The 22690-nt window shown below is 38.6% G+C and overlaps 1 protein-coding gene and 1 long non-coding RNA gene across 5 annotated transcripts in view; both read right to left on the bottom strand.

Moving 5' to 3' along the window:
* The window catches only part of smap1 (small ArfGAP 1), a 154270-nt gene that overhangs the window by 70889 nt on the left and 60691 nt on the right, over positions 1-22690 (bottom strand). For 2 of the 4 annotated variants that reach the window (XM_034898285.1, XM_034898286.1), the window contains exon 5: positions 15185-15256. The exons of 1 other annotated variant lie outside the window; for it this stretch is intronic. In XM_034898285.1, coding sequence (XP_034754176.1) covers positions 15185-15256 — 72 coding nt within the window. Of the gene's footprint in view, positions 1-15184; positions 15257-20023; positions 20094-22690 lie in introns of all 4 variants that reach the window. One more of the 4 variants, XM_034898288.1, reaches the window with a different exon arrangement.
* LOC117960412 lies at positions 8212-10675 on the bottom strand. Its single transcript, XR_004660143.1, has 3 exons — positions 10664-10675; positions 9627-9631; positions 8212-8314 (listed from the first exon to the last, which is right to left on the bottom strand). It is a non-coding gene; the product is annotated as an uncharacterized LOC117960412 (long non-coding RNA).

Genomic DNA, 22690 nt, shown 5'->3' on the forward strand with positions numbered 1-22690 from the left:
GACTAAACAGACATTAATGAAGAAGTTCCCCAGCACATTGGCCAGGAGTCCTTCTTGATGCCTTCTGTCTCAAACATCCCTCTCAGATAAGGCTGAGGATGATGGGAATGTCTTGCTTTTTTTTCATTTTCAATTATGTCGGCCCTCCATACTACTATGTGTTAACGTTAACACCATCCATACTACTATGTGCTAACGTTAACACCATCCATACTACTATGTGCTAACGTTAGTGCCATCAAGCCCCAATTATTTGCTGTGAATTATTGCAGAATGCTGAATCTATTGAGTTGTTTTAGTTATTTGAATATGGTATTGATGACGTAAACAATAATAAGGATAACTCCAGTGAAATGATGTGAAAGTTGTGAACTAGATTAGGACTGGATTAAAGCTGATTTTGGTTTCCAACTTCACCCCAGGTGTTTCTGTTAAAACAGACGGAGACAACTTCTGTCTAGCTAAGTTTCCATCCACTTGTCAATTGAATTACAGTATCTGAAGTTTGGTCCAAAAAAAAAAAACTCATGCGAATAAAGCTAGTGAAAGTGTTGATGCTTCATTAAGACCAACGTGCAACCTAGCTAACAGGTGAAGACCACACCCAAACCACTAGCTAACTTACTTTAAATGTGAAGAACTATAGACCAAAAACAGGCCTAAATGAACAGTGAACTGACAACATGAGTTATACGACTTACAGTTCTCAAAGAGGCACACACACAATCTCAGCTGGTTATCCTCCGGACAGCTAGTCTCCTTTTCATTTCTCTCACTTTTTTCTCCGTATGGCGCACGCACCCGCTCGCGGTGTGTGGCGCCTGTCCGCGCTATTGTCCGATATAACAACCTCTTGTAAAAACAAAAGTAACGAGCCAATTTTGTAAAATGCAAGGAGTAGAAAGTACCGATATTTGGGTTAAAATGTAAGGAGTAGAAGTAAAAAGTCGCCACAACAATAAATAGTAAAGTAAAGTAAAAATATCAGAAAACTCTACTTGAGTACAGTAACAAAGTATTTGTACTTCGTTACTTCCCATCTCTGCCTATGTTTTTTTTTGCCGCTTGGCAACAAACAGGCATTAAGTCACCAACTGGTGATGATTCCGCAAACCTGTATTTTTCCAGTGTGACAAATTCCTTCAGATTTTATTTTGTAGTAAGGAGTAACTAAGATACAAAGAGGAAATATAGTGGAGTATAAATATATATTTTATTTAGGAAATGTAGTGGGGTAAAAGTTTCCGGGAAAAATAAATAACGAAGTACAGATACGTAAAAAATTACAGTACAGTAGCAATGTATTTTTAACTTTGTTACATTATAAGACTACAGACAAGGTTGAACTGTAACTGAAAGTAACAAATGACGGAAGGCGGCAGAAAACCTAGGTAGTCGGACGTTTCTCTGCAGTTGATAATCATGAAGTGAAAGTTGAAAATACTTTGGAGAATGGTGAAAATTAAGAGCAGGGATTTATTACCTCGGGGAGATGATGAGTTGGAACTGTTACTGAAAGATATGTAAATCTACACAACTGATAAAACCGACTGACATGCGTTGTTTCCAAAGTTCTCCGTTCATGCCCGTATAGGCTACAAAGCGACTCCGGTGTTTTTAAACCAAAACAGGGGCAGCAAAGTTTCACATTTAACATTACACACCCACCCACCCACACCCACACACACAGACACCCACCCACAGACACAGACACAGACACACACACACACACACACACACACACACACACACGTCAGCTTCCAATCAGAGCTGTTGTCTAATTAGCGCCAGTCACTGGGTAGGAAGTGAGGAGAAGGACACAAAGTTGAGCTTTGACAACCCCAATCAAGCTGAATAAAAATGGTTCATTTGAATACAGAGAGAAAAGATAGACTACTTGATATTCTAGTGTGTCTGGATATTCTAGTGTGTGTGTGTCATGCTGAATGAGCATATGCATGACTGTCATCCTTCATTGCAACAACTGTAGCAGTTTTATCGATATAAGCTATAAGTTTGACTGCTCTATATATTTCATTTCTAATCAGACAATTGCCTCTGATAAAGAGGTGCCATTTCATTTAAGATGGCTAAGCAGACTAGTATTTTAAGTGCCCAGCATATCCAAGAGTTCCTCCTGTCATTTACAACCGTAAAAGATACGTCAGTTTGCCCTTCGGCTGAAAACACAAAAAGAATGTATCTGGTCTGTTAGGAGAGCGTTTGATGTGTTTTAAAAGTATCAGCCTTCAAAGTTGATGCAGTTTATGTCCACGTCTGTCTAGACTTACGCTAATATATGTATGCAGTGAAAATTTTAAAGGAATTTGCTAAAATGTATCAAGTGTATTTTTTGGCAAAACATGGATGCTTCACACACATCTTGAACGCAGTCACACAGAAGACACACGATCACTACAGTTTCAAATGTTCCAAATGTGTTACAAACTTGTACAAAACAACTGTAGGAAATAGTGGTGTAGTGGTGTATCCCGAGATGCCACCGGTGTGTGGGCTTAGGGGCAACACACACCTATACTCACAACCAGTGTTGGGAAGGATACTTTCAAAATGTATTCCGTTACAGAATACATGCCCAAAAATGTAATTTTTAACATATTCCGTGACGTTACTCAATCTGAGTAACGTTTTCTGAATAATTGCATTACTTGTTGAATTGCATTTATAAGTGGAGGAATGCAGCGTTCAAATACTGCTTACTAAACATGCCTATCCTGGTGTGTTCTTCTGATCCAACTGGCTGAATGTGTACATGAACAAGCAGATAGATGTTTGTATTTGTAGTCCCGAACTGCATAGCCTTCTACAAAAATATAACTGCAGTCTTGCTACCACAAGCAAATTTTAGCTAACGTTAGCTAGCATGTCAAACAGGGCTAGTCAGTGTTTCAACGGCTCTGGGGCTATTAACAGCACATAGGAGAATGTAAAGTTATCGTCAACTAAGCGGGTAGCTACCTGATACAACTAGAAAATAGCAAGGTGACCACTAAAACCACAGCAGATGACTACCCTTGGCTAATATAAATTAAAAAAATAACTTCCTTTAAGATGCTTCAGATTTGAGGTGGAGTAATTTAGACGCTGTAAGGAGGTTGGTTGCTGCAAGCAAAAGTTGCACTGCACATTTATTTTTCCTTCTCCCTGTTCTTTCTTTAATGTGAAAGGCGGTTGGAATAGAAACACATTCTTGCCCTGGCTTCATTGTTTCGGCTCAATCTCTACCTCTATCAGTGATCACGCAAAAAGCTCATTTTTGCTCATATTGGGGCTTCAGGGAAATGCATGGAGTTGCCTTAATTTATTTAAATAGTGAATTAACTTGATTGTTGATTATAACAATGTAACGGTTTTAAATAGCAAATTTTTTAAATGTTGGAATTTATTTATTTGGAACAAATGGAATACAGCCTCCATCGCATTTTCGCCCAGCGCCTGTGGACTACAAGCCAGCTAGTTCTACATGTTTTCAACCTGCCCATAGAGGGTTGGACTCTTTACCCAAAGCAAGTCGAGTGTCAGCCATCTTGGAGCTAAGCTACAGCACTCTCTTTTGAGAAGCAAACTTTTACAATTATGTGCATTTAAACTACCTATGTATAAAAAAAAACGTTATTACAGACGGAATCCTCGACCCACTACGCAAGCTTCTCCTGCTACTGGGACAAGCATCTTAGCCAGCAGTGTCGCCCAATGCCACAAGCCGGGTAAGGGGACATCAACGAGGGCAGGAGTTCTAGCTAGGTGGAAAACTAAGGCTAGACGGCCACCTGTCCTATCCATCCTGCTTGCAAGTGTCCGATCATTAAACAACAAACTGGACTACATCCAATTTCAGTGAAACTGAAACTGTGGTTTTGTTTTTGTGGAAACATGGCTGAACAACAGTGTACCAGAATCCACTATCTAGCTACCAGGTGTGCTAGCCTTCCTAGCAGATGCTGCTCTGGCGTGTAAGACTTGTGGAGGTGGGCTGTGTTAACACGGACACAGACTGGTGCAGACATGGGGTGCTTTTATCCAACTACTGCTAACCACTGGTGGAGTTTGTGACTGTTAAATGCCGACCATTCTACATTCCAAGCATATTCACGGCTGTGTTTATATTCACGGCTGTGTTTATACTCTGTGTTTACAGCCAACAAGTTGGACCATAAAATGCTTTTATAAAGGTGTCGTGAATAATACCCATGACCCTTATATTAGGCTGTAAAAAATAAAATAGTTTTAACTTAAACCTGATGATGACATCAGTGCTTTCTATGATTGGATTTAAGGCTTCAGATTTTAACAGAACAGAGCTGAAACACTGTGTTCCAAACTGGGGGAGTGGAGGTAACACAAGATCCAGCACAGGAAAAAGATGATTCTGGTCGCATCGATGCTAAGATCCAGCTCGACACATGCTGTGGGCTAAAAGTTAGCCCATTGCATTTTTATTGTCTCTTGTGATTCCTCCAACTATATAACTATCAATAGATAGATATTTACTAACTTCACTAAATACTGCAATGTCTCCGTGCAGGAATCGCTAATATGAACTCATTTAAATTACATCAGACTTAAAAGACTTACAGAATGCATGTATCATCACATAATCATCACAATCTAAAGGTTTCAATGGACCAATATGAACAAAAAACTGTGAGAAACATTAAAATTCCCTTAACTATTTCTCTTGCAAAAAAATGACAGATGTATAAATATAGAAGATCACCACAATCTTCTCTCTCTCTCTCTCTCTCTCTATAGCTGCAATCCAACAACACATCCTAGAAAAGTCCATATTGATTGTAGCCTCCCTTAGACTTTTTTTCCCTTAGACCCATTTGTTCAGTAGCTGGTGCATTCACAGTATATTACACTTTTTGAATTTTAATAAGAGCAAAGAAAAGCCCAAGTGCTGTTTGTGTCAACCTATTTGAGAAAGAAAGGAAATGAAGGGATGCAAAAGGAAATGAAATATGTTGCTGATCAACGCCTGGACTGCTCCATCCAGTATCTCCTCGCAGATATGTACATTATGTTATCTGCATTCACAGATGAAAGAGGTGCTAGAGATGTGTCGTGATGGTACTGTATGTCTTTGTTTCCTAGAGCGGTAAAAAAAACACAGCAGACTGAAGGGTGAGAACAGGAGAAGAGAGAGCAAGATGAGCAGAAAGAAAAGGAAAATGAGTGATAAGAACGCAAGGGGAAAGATGTTTTCAGCACGTCAGCATACACCTGGACTGAAGAGTCTCACTCTCTCTTACTCGCTCTCTCTCTTACACACACACACACACAAGAAATGTTCTCATATATCTCCTTGACACGGTCAGATGGTGAGGAGGAAGAAAAACATATTTTTATTCTTGCATACATTATATGGGCCTTTTCACACCTGAAAGTCTGAACCAAGGTTCATGTTTTTGTTAGATAGTATACATGTGATGCGGTTTGTTTGGTGTCACACTGCAGTTCTGCAAGCTTACTGAAGATCTCTTCATGACATAACTACGTCCTGTTGTCATCACATAGGTGAGCTGCGGCTCACGTTACTCTACGCTTCTCCTATGACACGACAATAGCCTGCCAGAACTTCTTGTATTCAGTCCAAAAGTCCAAACCATCCCAAAAATCATTTCACTAGAAACAAACCAGACCCTGGTTCAGTTTGATTCGGACCGAGACTACCTCTTTTGGTCGGACCAAATGTCATCTGTCTGGTCTGGACAGTGGTCCACGGGAGGTTTCACACCTGTTATTTTGGTTTGGCTCAAACTAAAAAGTCTGAAGTTCCGGAACCAAACAAGGTAGGCGTTAAAGCACTCTAAGAAACACATATACCTCAGTGTGTAATATACCCGCAGGTCAACTGAGTAGCTGCAGAGTCTTTCTTCCTTTTCCTCTGTTTTTCACACACAGATATTGACAGAGAAGTGCCATGTTAGCACCCAAGGTAGACTCTACTCTGATTCTCCAATGGGCACGTCTGTGATGCATTTCATATGATTCCTAAAAGATCCCAAGAGAAGAAGTAACTGGATTGCTGCCATAAAACATGTTAGAAGCAGACAGAAAATAACCGAGCTACACAAACAATGGATTTTGGTTATGCTGTGAGCACTTCATTTCAGGTAACGTAACAGAAATATCTTATTTATGTAACATTAGCTATCAAACAGCCTAACGGTTTCTTACAATTGAGGCTAGTAAGGCTAAGTAGCCTAGTAAGATACACAATCACTACAGTTTCAAATGTTCCAAATGTGTTACAAACTTGTACAAAACAACTGTAGGAAATAGTGGTGTAGTGGTGTATCCCGAGATGCCACCGGTGTGTGGGCTTAGGGGCAACACACACCTATATTCACAAACAGTGTTGGGAAGGATACTTTCAAAATGTATTCCGTTACAGAATACATGCCCAAAAATGTAATTTTTAACATATTCTGTGACGTAAGTAGCTAAAGTTGAAGTAATAATAATAATTGTGATAACATAAAGTAATAATCAAATCTACACAGCTCTATCAAGAAGGAAATATCTCTCCATTCCTGTTCTCCTGTTACAAACTTCGTCTCTTCATCTTTTACAGGAGAAGAGAGAAAAGAAGCACTGCTGCTACAGCTCCGGCGCCAAAAATTAAGTTCACGTTAGGCAGCAAACGATGTTTAAGGAGTTAAGTTTAGGAAAAAGCTTGTGGTTTGGATTGAAATATTAAAATTATATTATTCTATTAGCTTAGCTTTTGAGAGATTTATTGTAATTTTGCGCACTTTCCGAGCGTAGTTGTATTCCTTTCTAGCCCCAACCGTTTAAGTTCTACCTATACAGTATGGCATGGTTTTCGACTAACGTTAGCTAACCTAAAAGAAGCCACATACTAATTAGAATGTTGCATGACATTTATGTACTAATGTTTTAAGAAAAAAGAGTGACAACCCTCTGTCACCTGACTACGTTCCTTCAATCTTCAATAATGTTCCATCCCAAGACTCTGGGATTGGAAGTAGAGAAGAGTGAAAGAAGACTGAGGTGAGACGTATTCAATAGAGGACAGAGGAACAAATTTCAAAGGATAGAGAAAGCAGTAAAGCCATCAGCTGCAGCAGTAATAGATCTGACAGACTGTTGTCAAAACAACAGCTAGCGTCCTACTGCAGACCAGGTGAAGGAATTTAACATTAACAAAGGACTTGAAAAAAAGAAGTTATTACATTTTTTCCCGATGAAAATGACGATCCAGCAATGCCACCATGCGAGAGTAAAAATTTTAAGAAACACATTCAATCTCTTGAGTTGGAATGCCAAGCTCTGAGAACTGAAATTGTGTTAATGGAGAAAATCAATAGAACTGCACTGAATGAGATGAGTCCACATAACAATGATAAAAAGGATATTATCTCATTGGTTTACAAATATATTCACTACTAATCAGAGATGGTTAGAGTAGCCAAAATTGTACTCAAGTAAAAGTACTGTTACTTTAGAATAATATGACTCAAGTAAAAGAAAAAATACTCAAGTACTGAGTAGATTAACGTCTGATTTATTTCTTAACACAAGCATTCAATCAGACAGACAAAAATACAAAATAATCAAAAGTCAAATCGTAGTTCATCCAATCAATAAAATAAAATAAAATAATTTATTAATTACAAACCTTTGGATTTGGATGATACTGTATATATATATATATAGGAAATTTTCATAACATATGTAACCTAAAAGACAAACATTCAACTATCCACAGCAAAAACAAAAATTACCGCTACATGTTTCCTCAAGTTAGAGCTTGAGTTTTTGAATGCTCTCATGTCCGTTTTGTCACATGACGAGATTGCACAACGACGATTGATTGGTGAAACACAGTCATGTGGTAGAGCCTTTAGCGGAGGTCACTGTCTCTGTCAAAATAAAACATTAAAATGAGACGTACGCGGGGGGAATAAAAACACTGACGAATACCAAAGAGGTAAAAAGAAACGTAACGGAATAGCCTAATGTATAGTAAAGGGGTAAGAATACAGTTTCTTCTTCACAAATCTACTCAAGTAAAAGTAACGGAGTAATTGTAACTCGTTGCTACCCAACTCTGCTCTTAATGGCAGTTTCATTTCGTAACTCACTATCTCAAATCTAAGCCCTAACATCATTTCAGCAGTACATGCTGGCTTTAATTAACATGAGAATGAATGTGTGTCATGATTTTTTGGCTTCCTAATTTGTCGTTGATTCAACCACTGTTTCAAAGCTTTTCAAACACTGTACTGACTTAAGGTATTGCAGATTGGTGCCAAGTCTAATTCTCTATCCTAATAGGGAATCATTAACAAAATCTCTTCCATATGCATTTAGGAACAGAAACTTTGAAAAGACTGTTTGCATTATTGAGTATTTTGAAATATTTATGGAGAACTTACTAGCCAGTGCTCAGTGTTCCTCAACATACAAGTCTCACCAGACAATGAAATATTTAATTGCCATCTGCCCACAAGGCTCAATTCCTTTCATTTCCAATGGATGGGAGGCCGCACAAGTGATAAGTTCACCACAGAGGTAAGTAATGTTTAAACCCATTTGCTCCCAGGGGACCTAGTTTGGGCAGACAGAGGTTTCAATATCAGAGAGTCCGTCCATCTTCATCAAGCTGAGTTAAAGATTCCAGCATTCTGGGGCGGCCTCTAGCTCCCCCAGTAAGAGCGTTTGCACAATTTTGGCTGAGTCCGAATCCGACCTGCAGGCCTTTACTATGTGTCACCCCCCATATCTCTCTCTCTCCCCCTTTTCAGTCTATGCACTGTACTGCATCACTATAATAAAGGGAAAAAAGAGCCCCAAAAAAGAATCTTTAAAGAACAAAAATGACTCCAGTATTCAAATACTTCAATTAGCTCTGAAATTATAGCCTGAGAAAACACTGATGAACATGCAGCAAATTTGAGATTTGCTCTGGAAGTCAGTCTGGCCAAGAGCCCATTCCCAATTTTTTATTGAGGCACCAATCACAACCGTTGAGGCGGGCTTTAAACGGTGACGATAGCGCAGCGACGGAAATCAGCAATCTGGAGTTTCACCAAGAGGAAGACCCTCTTTTTCAGGAAAGCCCTGATCACATTCACACCTAGAAGCTGCCCAGTACGACCACAGTTTGATCTGCTTCAAAGGGGTTAAAGACCTTGCTTAAGAGCAGCTGAGTTTCCCCACCCTGATTTAAGGTAGGTTAATGGTAGCCGCGGTGTTCCCAAAGCGAGGTGCCCAAGCTATATAATGACATCACTAATCTGCTGTGCGTACCTGCTGTGAGGCGGCCCCGAGCTACCCGAGTGTTAGAGTGTTCATACGGGAAGACGGGGCAACAATATACAAAGAGACTGGAGGTAATGAATTTTCATCGACTGGAACTAATCACATGCAGATTGCTTTTGATGAGATTAAAATATAATATACCAAATATACCAGCAACCACTTATTCATAGCCGTGATGCTCCACGTTCAACCCAACGTGTTTAGGGGAGGTTTTGTTTTGCTGCAGCATCGGCCACTTTACAACAGTGCGTTTCAGCCCCTGGTCAGTTTTTCCTTTTATATTATAGCGGTCTGTCTGTCTAAGTCTAAACTGCTGCTGCACTCTTCTTGCTGACAAGTGGCACAGATTGAAGCGACAATGGAAGGAAATTAGTTTTCCCCTTGTGTAGACTCCATTTTGCTTTTATGACTACAGTACATATGGCAAATGTGAGAAGACCAAGCTACACCTCTGTTTTATTAAAAAAAATACAGTTGAAATTTGAAGCTATGGAAATGTGTTCATACCTTTGAATGTCCACAGGTATTTTGGATACACTAACATGTATTTTGGTAATTTACATACTTTCAGTACAGCCTTTTCAGTATAGAAATTTGAAAAGACTTGCGTATTGTATTAATATATATTGTATATATAGTAGTAGCAGTATATAGTAGCATTCCTATGTAAGAACATCATTTATTTTAATTAACATTAACCCATTTCTATGTTTTTTTAAATTAAAATCCTTTGCTTTCATATTTTTAAACCTTACCTCCAAATTTAGGGAGAATTCAAAAGTCAAATAATCATACTATGTTTTACTTGGCTTCATAAGAAGCAAAGCGGAAGTTCAGTCAGGAAGACTTCTATGCTTCTCATTCATCTCTTTTTTTTCCTTACAACTTAAGGTTTTATGGTTGTGTGGAGGATCAATGCAGAGCTTTTGCCGTAGCCTACGTGTGTGGCCTGTTGTTTATACTTTTTGTGCACAGTTTGAGCGTGGAGCTGGCACGTGTGTGTGTGTTGGGGAGTGGGTGATAGAGCGAGGGAGATGTGAGAGAGTGATGGTGATTAGCTTCGGAGCGAGTAGTGACTCCATAGTCATAGTGAGATGACAAAGCGTCTCCTCTGTGCTTTCTGACCACGGTGGGAAATCTGTAGCAGGAAGAGTTAACCCTCTACCTGATTTCATGTTGTTTATGGCGAAGGACAGAGGTGGGAAGAGTAGCCAAAAATTTGACTCAAGCAAAAGTACTGTTACTTCAGAAAAATATGACTCAAATTATAGTTCATCCAATCAATAAAATAAATTGAAAATGAATATATTAATTACAAAATAGCTTATGTGAAGAGACTTACTTATACTGTATGTGTATATAGCCTATATATACAAAAATAACCGCTACATGTTTACTCAAGTTAGAGGTTGAGTTTTTGAATGATGACATGTCCGTTTGTTTTGGTCGACACAGAAGACGCTACATAATGTAGCTGCTGTTTCGAACTTTTTCCTAAAAGGTAACCGTGCTTTCGCTATGAGGCCGGGGACGCGAGGACGTGTTCCTCCACGTCTGTGTCCTCATTGCTGACGGTTGATTCAGACATTTTAGTTTTGCTACGACTGTAAAACTAAACAGAGTATGGTCGCGTGACAAGACTGCAAAACGACGATTGATTGGTGAAACACAGTCACGTATGCGGGGGGGGATAAAAACAATGACCCCAGCATACAAAGAAGTAAAAAGAAAAGTAACAAGCTCATGGCAGCATAGTGTAATGAGTAAGAGTATAGTTTCTTCTTCACAAATCTACTCAAGTAAAAGTAAAAGTATAGTGATTTAAAACTACTCCTAGCAGTAAAAAATTTTCAAAAACTTACTCAAGTAAATGTAAATGGAGTAAATCTTCTCAACATAGCCATACTGAGAAACACAGAGAGAGTTTTGGAGAGCTGATAGTCTTAATTAGCTTTGTAACAACTCATTTTGCAATGGCTTGAATGTAACAGACATTTATTAAAATCTAAAAGTTACGCACTAAAACTTTAAGTAAGCAGTAACAGTACATTTTAAAGACCAATGACTTTACAGCGCCACTGAAAACAAGCCTGAGATTAACAGCAGACACACACGTGTTTGCCGACCGTTGTACAAAGACAATATGATGATTAATGATTGGATTCCAGTTTGGACAAGGACACCGTAGGCACAAAGGTAAAGTGAAACACACACATGAGAGACCTGATGCCTGTTGTTTTATTGTGCATTTTGGGACTGCCGGACAGTACGTACCTCACTGGTGGAAAAAGCTCCTTATTATTAACAAAGAGCATTTTAATTCATACTAGTCCGTCACATCACAGCAGAGGTTTGGGATTTAGTGAAAATAAGCAATTCATGAAATCGCTGACATAAAATAACCTGCAGACTAATCAATAATGTAAAAAATAATAAGCAGTAGCAATGCAATATATTTCGTGACATCTTATTTTCCAATTATTTTGGGATAATTTACAGCTTTATTAGTTAGAAACTGAGGCAAGATGACAGGGTTCATGGCTGGATGGATCCATGGTCATTAGGGCCATCCAGGGCTGTAACACATTAATCTGAAACATCAGATTAAAAATTGTAGATAGGAATGTATGTTTTTGTCTAATACAGCACATTAAATACCTGAAAGAAATCAAGCTACTTTATTATATTGTGTGACGCTTAGTGAATCTAGCATGACATTACGAACCACAATTAACATGTCCTTGTTTTTTGTGCAATCCTCCTTTAAATGCATACATATAGTATGTGAAGAAGAGATGTGTAAAAACATAAATTAAGATATTGCAATAGAAAAGAAATGTGAACACATTTTTAACTGTAAAAAAGGCTGAAAAATCAAGTTTATGAGCAGATGGAGGTAAAGTAAGATATGCTACAGAGTAGTACAGACCGCATTACATGTAACTCTGTGGGAAAAGTTGCCCATAGCCTTCATTCCATTTCCCTGTAGAGCATCTCAACACACACAAACACACACACACACACACACACACACACACACACACACAGCTGAGAGCTACATTATTCCCTCACCGCTTCATAGGCCATGAAAATATTCAGAATTCACTAACCATGACCCAGAAACACACACATTCACTCCTTCAGTGTTGTTGCTCCCCCTTAGAGCACACACACACAAAGAGAAAACCCTCTGTTCCGCATGTCAGTAAATGCAGCTCTTATTCTACACTGAGCTGGATTTATTAAATCTGGTCAACTCAGTTATTTATATCAAAACTTTTTCTAAACATAGCAGTGATTTTGTCTTTTATAAATCTTTCTATCAATTTGCAGATATTTACAGACACATTGGAAACATCTAACTTGTCTGATGGAGCCGAGGTTCAACTTACACGATCCAACACACTTCCACGGACGGATCATAGTTTTTTAAATATAGTTCACGTTTGAGATGCTTGTATGAGAAATTATCCATACTGTTTCACCGAGCCAAGCTAAAGCACCTGAGAACGACATGACTGTATGTGGAGTTTCCCCTTGAAGATCCCAGCAGCACAGAGGTGGAGTGACTCTCTGTTGTTACACATCATGCATTCATTAACAGCACACTGACACACGCAGCACTACTCTTGTCCTCATTCTGGCCTTCGCAGGGCTTCAACAGCATGGGACATGGAGCATGATCAATGTCAGAGGGTTGCTCTCAGTTTGACTTCTCTTCTTGTTACTGCACCACCAGGCCAGTTTTCATGGTCAAAACTAAATTCACAAGGTCTTAAAGACAAAATTCTCAGCCACTACTGAGAGCCTTCAACCTTCATGAATATGATATATAAAAAGTGATGTGTATAATTAGTTTGGGATCAGTGACCCCCTTTTCTTAAATAAGTACAGTGATGTTTCTTTCTTTTAGACCAGATGATCTTCAAACTTTTTCACATCAAGGACCCCTAAACTTACACAGACCATGGACCCCCATTTCATAGGACTTGTGTTTTTAGAAGTTTTAATACTGTAAGTGTTTGAAACCCATGGCCCAAATAGTCATGTACATTCTGTCATTGTGTAACTTGAGGTTGGAATTAGAGTTCAAAAACATTCTAATTTCCTAGGGACCCCCTGGAACTCTGTTAAAGCCCCCTGGGGGACCCCGGACCCCTTTTTGAAACCACTGTTCTATAATACCTCTTGTTCTGTAGGAGGTCAATATTTACAGGGTTGGCAGTACATGCACTGAAAGCGCTATATAAATAATATAGCGCTTTTCTAGTCTTAACTACTCAAAGTGCTTTTACATCATACAGGAACCATTCACCATTCACACACATTCATACACTGTGGCCAAGGCTGCCGTACAAGGTGACATCTGCTCATCAGATAAACACTCACACCCATTCAAACTCCGATGGTGCAGCATCGGGGGCCACTTGGGGTTTAATGCAGCTGTCTGAACCGCTCTACCACTGAGCCACAGCCACCCCAAAATGAGTGCTTGCTCCTCTCCGGGCGTACGTCTGTGTCTGTGTGTGTGTGTGTGTGTGTGTGTGTGTGTGTGTGTGTGTGTCTCTCTGTGTGTGTGTGTGTGTGTGTGTGTGTGTGTGTGTGTGTGTGTGTGTGTGTGTGTGCGCGCCAATCAGAACCCAGAGCTGGGCAGCGCTGATTAAATATGAATCAAGTTCAGTTACTGCACTGCAATATTCTCGCCAAGTATTAGTCCTCCGGGTCATTTTTCCTCTCTTTCAAATATGTCAGGTATTAATGGAACAATAGGAACAACCACAGTGAGAGCTACAGATAACAGGCTGCACACCTCCAACTCCTTAGCAAGGTAAGCAGCTTGATTCTGCCTGATGTAATACTACTTGTGCAGTATGCAGCATAAAAACTGATCGCGGTTGCAATGAATATTGAGCGTCTTATTAAAACAAAATGAGTTTGTTACAGATACACCAGTTGCTCTTCTATTGTATTTCTGCCATAAGAATGTTTTCTTGTAAATGTGTTTTTTTATTACTTTGATCTCAGAAAATGAGTTTTTGCCTCTTCAGACCTGCAGCATCCCTCCCAAACCCGTACCACCAACCTATTAGATCAAATAATCATTAATTTACTGCTCTGCAACTTTTATTCTTGTGTTTGTATCTTACTCTGTTCTAGCCCGTTTTATTTTCATGGCCGTTTTTAATTGCTCTTTAATGTTTTATGTAAGGCACTTTAAACTCCCTTGTTGCTAAATTGTGCTATAGAAATAAAGTTGCCTTGCCCTGAAACCTCAGCCTGTGAGTCAGTCACCGGGGCTTAGAGAACACTGTGTTCCTGTCTGTCTCGGAAGTGTAACAATAACTGCACGTCAGTCTCTCCATCATATTTTAGGTAACTGCAGTCTGCGTGACGTTTTGAAAAGTGTAACCCCACTTGTGTCCGCTTTGAAGAGGCAATGTGAACATCAATTGTGCACATCAACCTATTTGTAAGTTGCTTATTTTGATTATTTGTTTTTGCATCCTTTGTATTTATATTTACAACCTAACCTCCTAATTTTAGGAGAATTCAAAAGTAAAAAAATCAAATATGTACATGGCTGTTAGAAAAAAGTTCCCTTACAATCCTATCTAGACTTCTATGCATTCAGTCTCTCTCTCTCTCTCTAAAACAGTATGAGTTTGTCTGGCTGCATTGTACACAGATTCACCAGTTGCTCTTTTGATGTATTTCTGCCTCTTGAATTCTGGGACCTGTAGTATTAAACCACACTTGCTGATTCCACAGTAACCACGGGTGACGCCAATTCAAGATTTCAACTTTAACCTATGGCAAATTACGCTTTTCAGCTCACATGTAGTCTATTAACTGTGCACATCACTTTTACCTTTGAGTTGTTGCGTTTCTCCACTTTATTAACATCCTTCTTCTTCTCCTCTTTATTCTTTTCACGCTCCTTCTGTGAAGAAAATAAGACGGATGGTGTAAGACAATGGCATATTTGCAACAGCATATACTATACAGCTGGCATTACTAAATGCTACTAAACTAGTATCATCACTAAAACCAGAGTGTATCGAAACCAAGACAAAACCAAGAATTTGAGTAGTTTAGACCAAGACCAGTGCAAGTCCAACACAGCATGACACAATAACATGTGAGAAAAGCTAATCATAGGCACTCCCATCAACAAACACCCACAGAAAACTAATTAGGATTCTTTGTCATACACCTCCAGATAGCTCGATTGGTAGAGCGGCCGTCCATATGTAGAGCTTTACTCCTCGACGCAGTGGACCTTGGTTTGACTCCAACCTGCGGCTCTTTACTGCATGTAATCCCCCCCTCTCTCTCCCCATTCATTTCTTCAGTTTTCCTGTCAAGACTAAAGGCCGAAAATGCCCCAAAAATATCTTTTTTATCATATTTAATAATGCATTCATGTACCTAACAGTAAAGGTGCAGCAAGCCAATTCTGCAACACATATCACAGTGATAACTGATTCTCTGTCTCTGTCCTGTAGTATCATAATTAGCGTATTACACTGCTTAAGCAGGCAGAAAGACGGCATTTTTCTTCATTAAATCACTATTCGACAACCATTAGTATATTCTAAAGGAGGAAACAAGAGGCCTAATGGTAATGATTTGTACCTCATAGCAGGTTGAAAACAATTAGATCTCATTCTTTAATGTGATTTTAATGCGCTTCACAATGCAGGTTATTGTGTGCGGAGAGTTGATGGAGTGTTTCCAGGTTAATGGTTCTGTCTTGCTTTGTTATATGTCAATGAGCGGTTGCTGATGCCAGCTACCAACAGGCTATAGCTATTGACTGTCAGGTTGCCAAAGAGACGAGCTTAAGCTTAGTGGCTGAAGCCTTCAATCTAGCCATTAAAGTGACAATAGCAGTCTGTTTCTCTCTGTATGTCCCTCTGTCTCTACTCTCAATGGGATTAATCTACTGGCTGCTCAGAGTTATTTATGATGATGATAATTTGCATTGAGAACATAAACAATACTTCATTCCCATCAATACTTAACTACCATTGAGTGCTTGTATTATTATTCTACAGTCACTATCTCTTGTACTCTTCTGGGAGCATGCATTAGGTCAATGTTTGTTCTTTTTCTTAAGAATTATGGACCAAAATAATAAATTAAACACAGCACTGTATAAAAACCGTCATGCAGAGAAAGCCTGGGTCAAATTTTTTCTACAGACTTCATGGCAGGGCAATACAAGCAACTATAGCTACTGTTTACACATGACCAGTTCAGATATGGGCCTCTGTTCTGCCTAAATTGATTGAAATTCCTGGTTTTTCAACTACAGCACAAAACATAGTATAAAGATTCACCAATACGAATCAGTATTCGGTTGTAATTGACAGTCCCTCCCGGAATTCGCAATGTTGCGATCGCAGCAATTCACACAAATTCAACCAATCGCCATGAATTCAGTGCAACTCAACTTTTCATATGTACGCAACGCTTATACATGAGGCCCCAGGACTTGCCTCCCCCGTGGGAATCTGGACTTGCAACTTGAGTACTTTGAATAAAATCTGTTACATTCAAACTCCTGGTTCTGCGTCTGTCTGCATTTGTGTTCTGATCATCATTCAAACCAATTATTCGTGAACTTTTTCTCTGTCCACACTTTAGCAATGAGTGATGTAGAAAACAATCAGGTGCCAGGCTTCTCATTATTAGCGCGGTTACATTTGACAGTTAAAATGAACACTACTAGCAGCTTTAGGTAATGACAGTGAGGGCTATTTGCAAGCCCGGCTGCACCTGGCGAGAAAAACATTGTGAGGGAAAAGAAACAACACTACAACTGTCAGTGGATTGTACGTTTTTGTATTAGTAAAACGACTAAAGTGTCTAAAATGATGTAGAAAAGTTGGTTGACTCATGTCATTGAGTGTATTAATATTTAAAGTTTAAAAGGTAACTTGGTTTTTTTCAACCTAGTCCCCATTTTCCTCTGTTTTTGTGTCTAAGTGACTGATGGGAACAACAGCCTTTGACAATGGCTCGGTATTAAGCATAAGCGCTGCAGTCGGCAGTCAGCATAACAAGCTACAATGTAAGTATTAGGGAAATTGTGTAGCTCACAAAAGGGGTTGTTTTGCCACTGGCAGGCTAATATTCAGATTATGAATTATTCTAAGATTGTTTGTTATATTTGGATCCCCATTAGCTTCAGCATAAGCTAAAAGCTATTCTTCCTGGGGTCCTTCAATCTGTTCTTGTGACAATACTCTTTAAAACATTACACACACAGACATTATAACATTTGAAAATACATTTCATAATTAAATCTTACAGTTAATGCAATTAATACAAAAAATAAAATAAAGACACTACTCCGAATATATCTATTTTAAGAAAAAAGATAACAAAAAGCAGTGCAACTCTAATTTGGGATTAAATATTTAAGTTCTTTTGAAGTTAATATGTCTTAAGTGGTTTTTTAAAACTATACTGAGTGTTCTGTTTGATAGTCTTTGGGAGAGAGTTCCATTCACACATTGCTCTGTACCTGACTGAACATTAAATTGTTTTTTTTTTCGCTTTAGGTAAAATAAAACTACCTCCTACTGGATGCCTAGTTGGATAATGATGTGTATCAGTACTAAAGGATAGTCTTGTATATCAAGTAAAAGGTGTTTTGTTTGTTAGAACATGTAAAAAAAAATTAAAAACATTAGTGATTACACAAATCAATTTTTAACTTTAAAGCATGAGAGGCTTTCATGCATTTTATCAACATTTAAACTAAACCCCCCCCCCCAAGAGAGCCTCATATGCAGCTGTATTCTGAATCACTTGTAGTTTTTTTATATTAATTGCTAACGTGCTGGACCGAACCACAGAGCAGTAATCCAGATGTTAAAAAAACAAACTGAAGAACTTGTTTAACTTTCTGTGGTGTTGTTGCACACCTTTTAATAACTGACAAGGTGGTTGTTCCAACACAATCTATTGTCAATCATTACACCCAGAAGTTTAGCCTCTTCTATTTGCTCTAGACTGAGTTCAAGTTTCCGTTTGGAACATAAAGAAAAATGAGGTCCAACTCAGTTTCTGACAGCATTATGAAGGATTTGTAAGGAGGTCGACGTTTCTGTTAAAGTGTTTTTAAATAATATTTTTAAATATAAAAACATCTGTGAAATTGTATTTGCTAAACCCACCAGACTCCATGTAAATAAACAGTAATTTTAGCATTCTAAAATACACTTCATTCAAAGTTGACAGAAACAAAATAAAACTACTAAAAGCCTTTTTGGGTTGTTTTCCATTTTTCCAAACACAACAACTCTAGTTTTGGTTGAAATAAACACATAGTTTGCGTTTTACATGTGAAAATATGCTGGCTCTATAATACTGGACCTATTTCAAAGATTGTTGTTCCTATCAGTCACTAACACACAAAAACATTGGAAAATACGGCCCAGGTTGAAAAAAAGACCCTTTAAAAGGTGCTCTAAGTGATCTCAGGTGACGTTTGTCAGGTGACGAAAGTATTTTCAAACCAAACTGAGACAAGCTCGCTCCTCCTCAACAAAGTATTCATTTTGGATCGTTTGAGACCAACTGTTTTAGCCCGGGAACAGGATGAATCTGCAAGCTCCTGTTTTATCTGCTCTGGCAGTTGCCTCTGGTTACCTCGTGTTCAGACGGCCAGATCCTGGCTGGGCCAATCACAACCGCGCTTCATGCAGTATATTGTTTTTGTTTTTATCTATCAATCATTTTAAAAATTGTCTTCTGTTAGGGGTTCACAGACTACCTAAATAGAACATACACCCATTAAACCCTCATGTAAAATTACATTGAAAGTAAACGACTAAAATGGATATTGCAGGGGGAATGGAAGATTTTTCCGAGCTCCAGATGAACTCGCATTTGTGATTTGGTCTTGTGATTTCATGCTACAAATGTTTAGTAAATGTGTCATAAAATAACTAAGGAAAAGTACAAAAAGAAATGTGGAAGATGTCTCTGATCTCTGCTTCCTTAGACAGACAGCTTTAAATTTACCTGAGTATGGGGTTTTACACGGCTGTCTGAAAAAGAAGACTATAACTATATCTTCTACACTATCAAAACACGTATGACATAGTGATTAAATTATCTATGAGGCTAAAATCAAAGTGGCTGAAATGATTTGATATGAGTTTCAGGGGATCATCATCTACAAGCCTGACTACTCTGACCTTTCACTCGGCTCAACATGACTGTGACAAAGCACATGATGACAACACCACAACCAGGGTTTCCCCCAGTGTATTACGAGCCTGGTGGCCCTCCGGACCTAAGTTGCCCCCCACAAGGCCTAAGCCTGGGAAACATCTTTGAAAGTATTTTTAAGACATTTTTAAACTAGTTTTGGTGGGGCGGCTCGGCTGCATAGTTACATTTTCAAATCTCCAGTTAGCATACTGCACTGACTTAACGTAGAGCCCTATGAAATCTGTGTTATTGCTTTTTTAAATTCTCAATGTTGCAGTTCCGTCCATGATTCTGTTGTCTCGGAAACTATTTGGCTCTATATTAATGCTGCCGTCAGTCTGTGACTGTCCCCAGGCAGGCCGTCGTCAAAAAAAAAAAAGACACTTACCACCGGGCCTAACAAATTTTCTGGGGGAAACCCTGACAACAAACCACAGCAAAACACCATCACACCACACAAAACATGAAAGACCTGCACCTCCGGTTGGCTTCTGTCAGCCTGGGAGGACGGTGAGATGGACGGAGGAGAAGCTTCAGAGGACTTAGGTTGGAAGATTGAGAGTTTCAGACAGAAAGTTAGACACAGACAAGGGAGGGAGAGAAGAAGACAAGTGAAGACAGACAGCGCAAGGAGAAGAAAGAGAGACAAAAGAGAAGCATATATATATATATATATATATATATTTATGAATAGAGAGAGAGAGAAAGAGAGAGAGAGAGAGAGAGCGAGAGCAGAGTTAATTGGAGCAGAGATCTTTAACGGGGGTCTACAATAGAGCTGGGCGATATAGGAAAATGAATACAGCAATGTCTATATAGCAGAGATATTGTAGGGTTGACTATTGGCGCAGTCAAAAAATATTAACACAATGAGATTTGTGGTAAATATACACCAATAATGTGGATGCAATGACTAAGTGGGTGATGGCAATTAATAAAACTTATAAAACAGTCTAGTAAGTAAAATTGCACCACTACTATAATGTATCAATTTAAAAACCAGGAAAAGACCTTTGTATCATAGTGAGAAATCCATCAAATTTAAGAACATATCTAGCCTCATATATATTAATGTCAACAGAATAGCATTATATCACCCAGCCCTAGTCCATGACTTCCAAATTATTGTCTAACCCTTAAATTGGTATTTCAAATTTTTACAAGAAGAAAATGAATACAAATATAAAAAAAATCTCCCAGAAAATCAACGGCCGCACTTTATTTTCTGTGAAAAACATGTAATCCGGACTCAATTCAGAAAATTATTCTGGATATGACCACTTATGTTTTTTCAATAGTGAATTTTTTACATAAATTATACCTTATGACAAGAAAAACGAATCCCACTTCCATTTTTAACTGTGGTCTAGTAGAACACAATTAAACCTAAACATACTGTAAGATATCTAAATTTTTTGAAATTGAGACGAAGACAATATTTGTTAATAGATTATGAAGTAAAAGTTTATTTCAGAATTGTTTTTAAAAACCTAAATAAGCCCCGGGTCAATTTGTCCCAAGAGATACAAGAGGGTCTCGAAAGTGAAGACAACACAAGAGTAATACTTTTTTGAACGTTTTTTTATCCCGAAATTAAAATGTGTCTGAAAATATTCATTAACATGAATCCAACATATTATCAGCAAAGTAGCCATTACAGCAGCCATCCACAGATACAGTTAAGCTTAAGGACTCACTCTACTTCATGTATGTTTGACATTTAAACATGATAAAATGTAAATAATAAAGAATTTTAATAGCTTAGTATTGTAAGGCACCATAAAATGTATGTGTACTGTAGGCTGTTTATTATGCAACTCCATTTTACACAACATATGTAGTAGGGGGTCCCTGCTTGTCTCTCTTAGTACGAGTTAGGGGTCTTTGACCTAAAAAACATTAAAGACCCCTGGATTAGAGGGAATGGAGGAGGACTTTCTCCTCTACCGCAATGTACTCTTTGCTTCAGTAGATGCTGCAAGCCAAGGTTATAATAAGTCTCACAGCTGCACAGAAAGAATGGTGTCAAAAGAGCTTCTCACATGTCAACCCACACAGTTGTAGAGCATAGGGATAACTTCTATTAACCAGCTGTTGACCTGTGAGCCAGACTGAGAGCAGGCTTGAATTGAACTCTGCAGTCGGGCAAAACAGTAGGTGGTGGTTTTCAAGCCATTTTTGTATTCCTCGGCTCATCAAAGTGTATTGAAGAGTAGAAAACGTGATCACACAACAGAATGGTGCAACAACAACCCCAAAAAGCCAAGGCCTTGTCAAATGGGATCACGGTTAGCCAACGCTGAAGAGTTTAGGTTTTAGAGAAACACTTAAACCTACAAAAACTGCTATTATAGCGTGCGGGCAACAAAAACAAGCTGTGAGGTATTTTCACCTGATATGGATATGAAGTTGATAGGGTGAATTTATTAAGCCCAGTTGAGAACAAAGATTCACAACAAGATTAAATTATTGCAGCGGTCTGAACCGGCCCGTCTCTCAACTCAAGCCGGCTGATGGCGTTGCTGCGTCAATTAATGAATTATTAATTAATTAATTATGACTAAAATGAATCACTTAACTAATTAATTTTGCATCATTTGTGTGTGTTTATGAGGACTATGGTAGGGATAGACAGATTATCAGCAATAATCTGTCATTTTTTTGTCAGTTTGCAGATTTTCCGTATCTGCATTTTATTTGCCTGTTAACCAATAAAGTGAATTCTTTAAAAACTGCACTACTTTAATTTGGCTACAGCTCTGTGTCTGGCCCTCTGCTTCGGTTTTCACCACTGAGTCTGGCTTAATGTCCCGCCCACATCACTACCTGACTAAGGTTGTCACAATTTGGATTCAAAATTGACCAAAATTAAGTCACAGCCTCAAACTTCAAAAATAAAAAAATGGAATCATCGATGCTGCCGCACCCCCTTGTCATGTCCGGTCGACTTGCAAACCAGAAAAAAACACACACCGGATGAAGTGTTGAGAGTCAACCTTGTCGAAAAAAAAAGCCATAGTTTGCAAGCTCTGCTATGTGCGCGTACCATATTCTTCTACTGGCAGCACCACTAACATGTATACATACACACATACATACATACATATATACATACATACAGTGAGGAAAATAAATATTTGAACAC

The sequence above is a fragment of the Etheostoma cragini genome, chromosome 17, assembly GCF_013103735.1.
Source record: "Etheostoma cragini isolate CJK2018 chromosome 17, CSU_Ecrag_1.0, whole genome shotgun sequence".
NCBI classification, from domain to species: Eukaryota; Metazoa; Chordata; class Actinopteri; order Perciformes; family Percidae; genus Etheostoma; species Etheostoma cragini.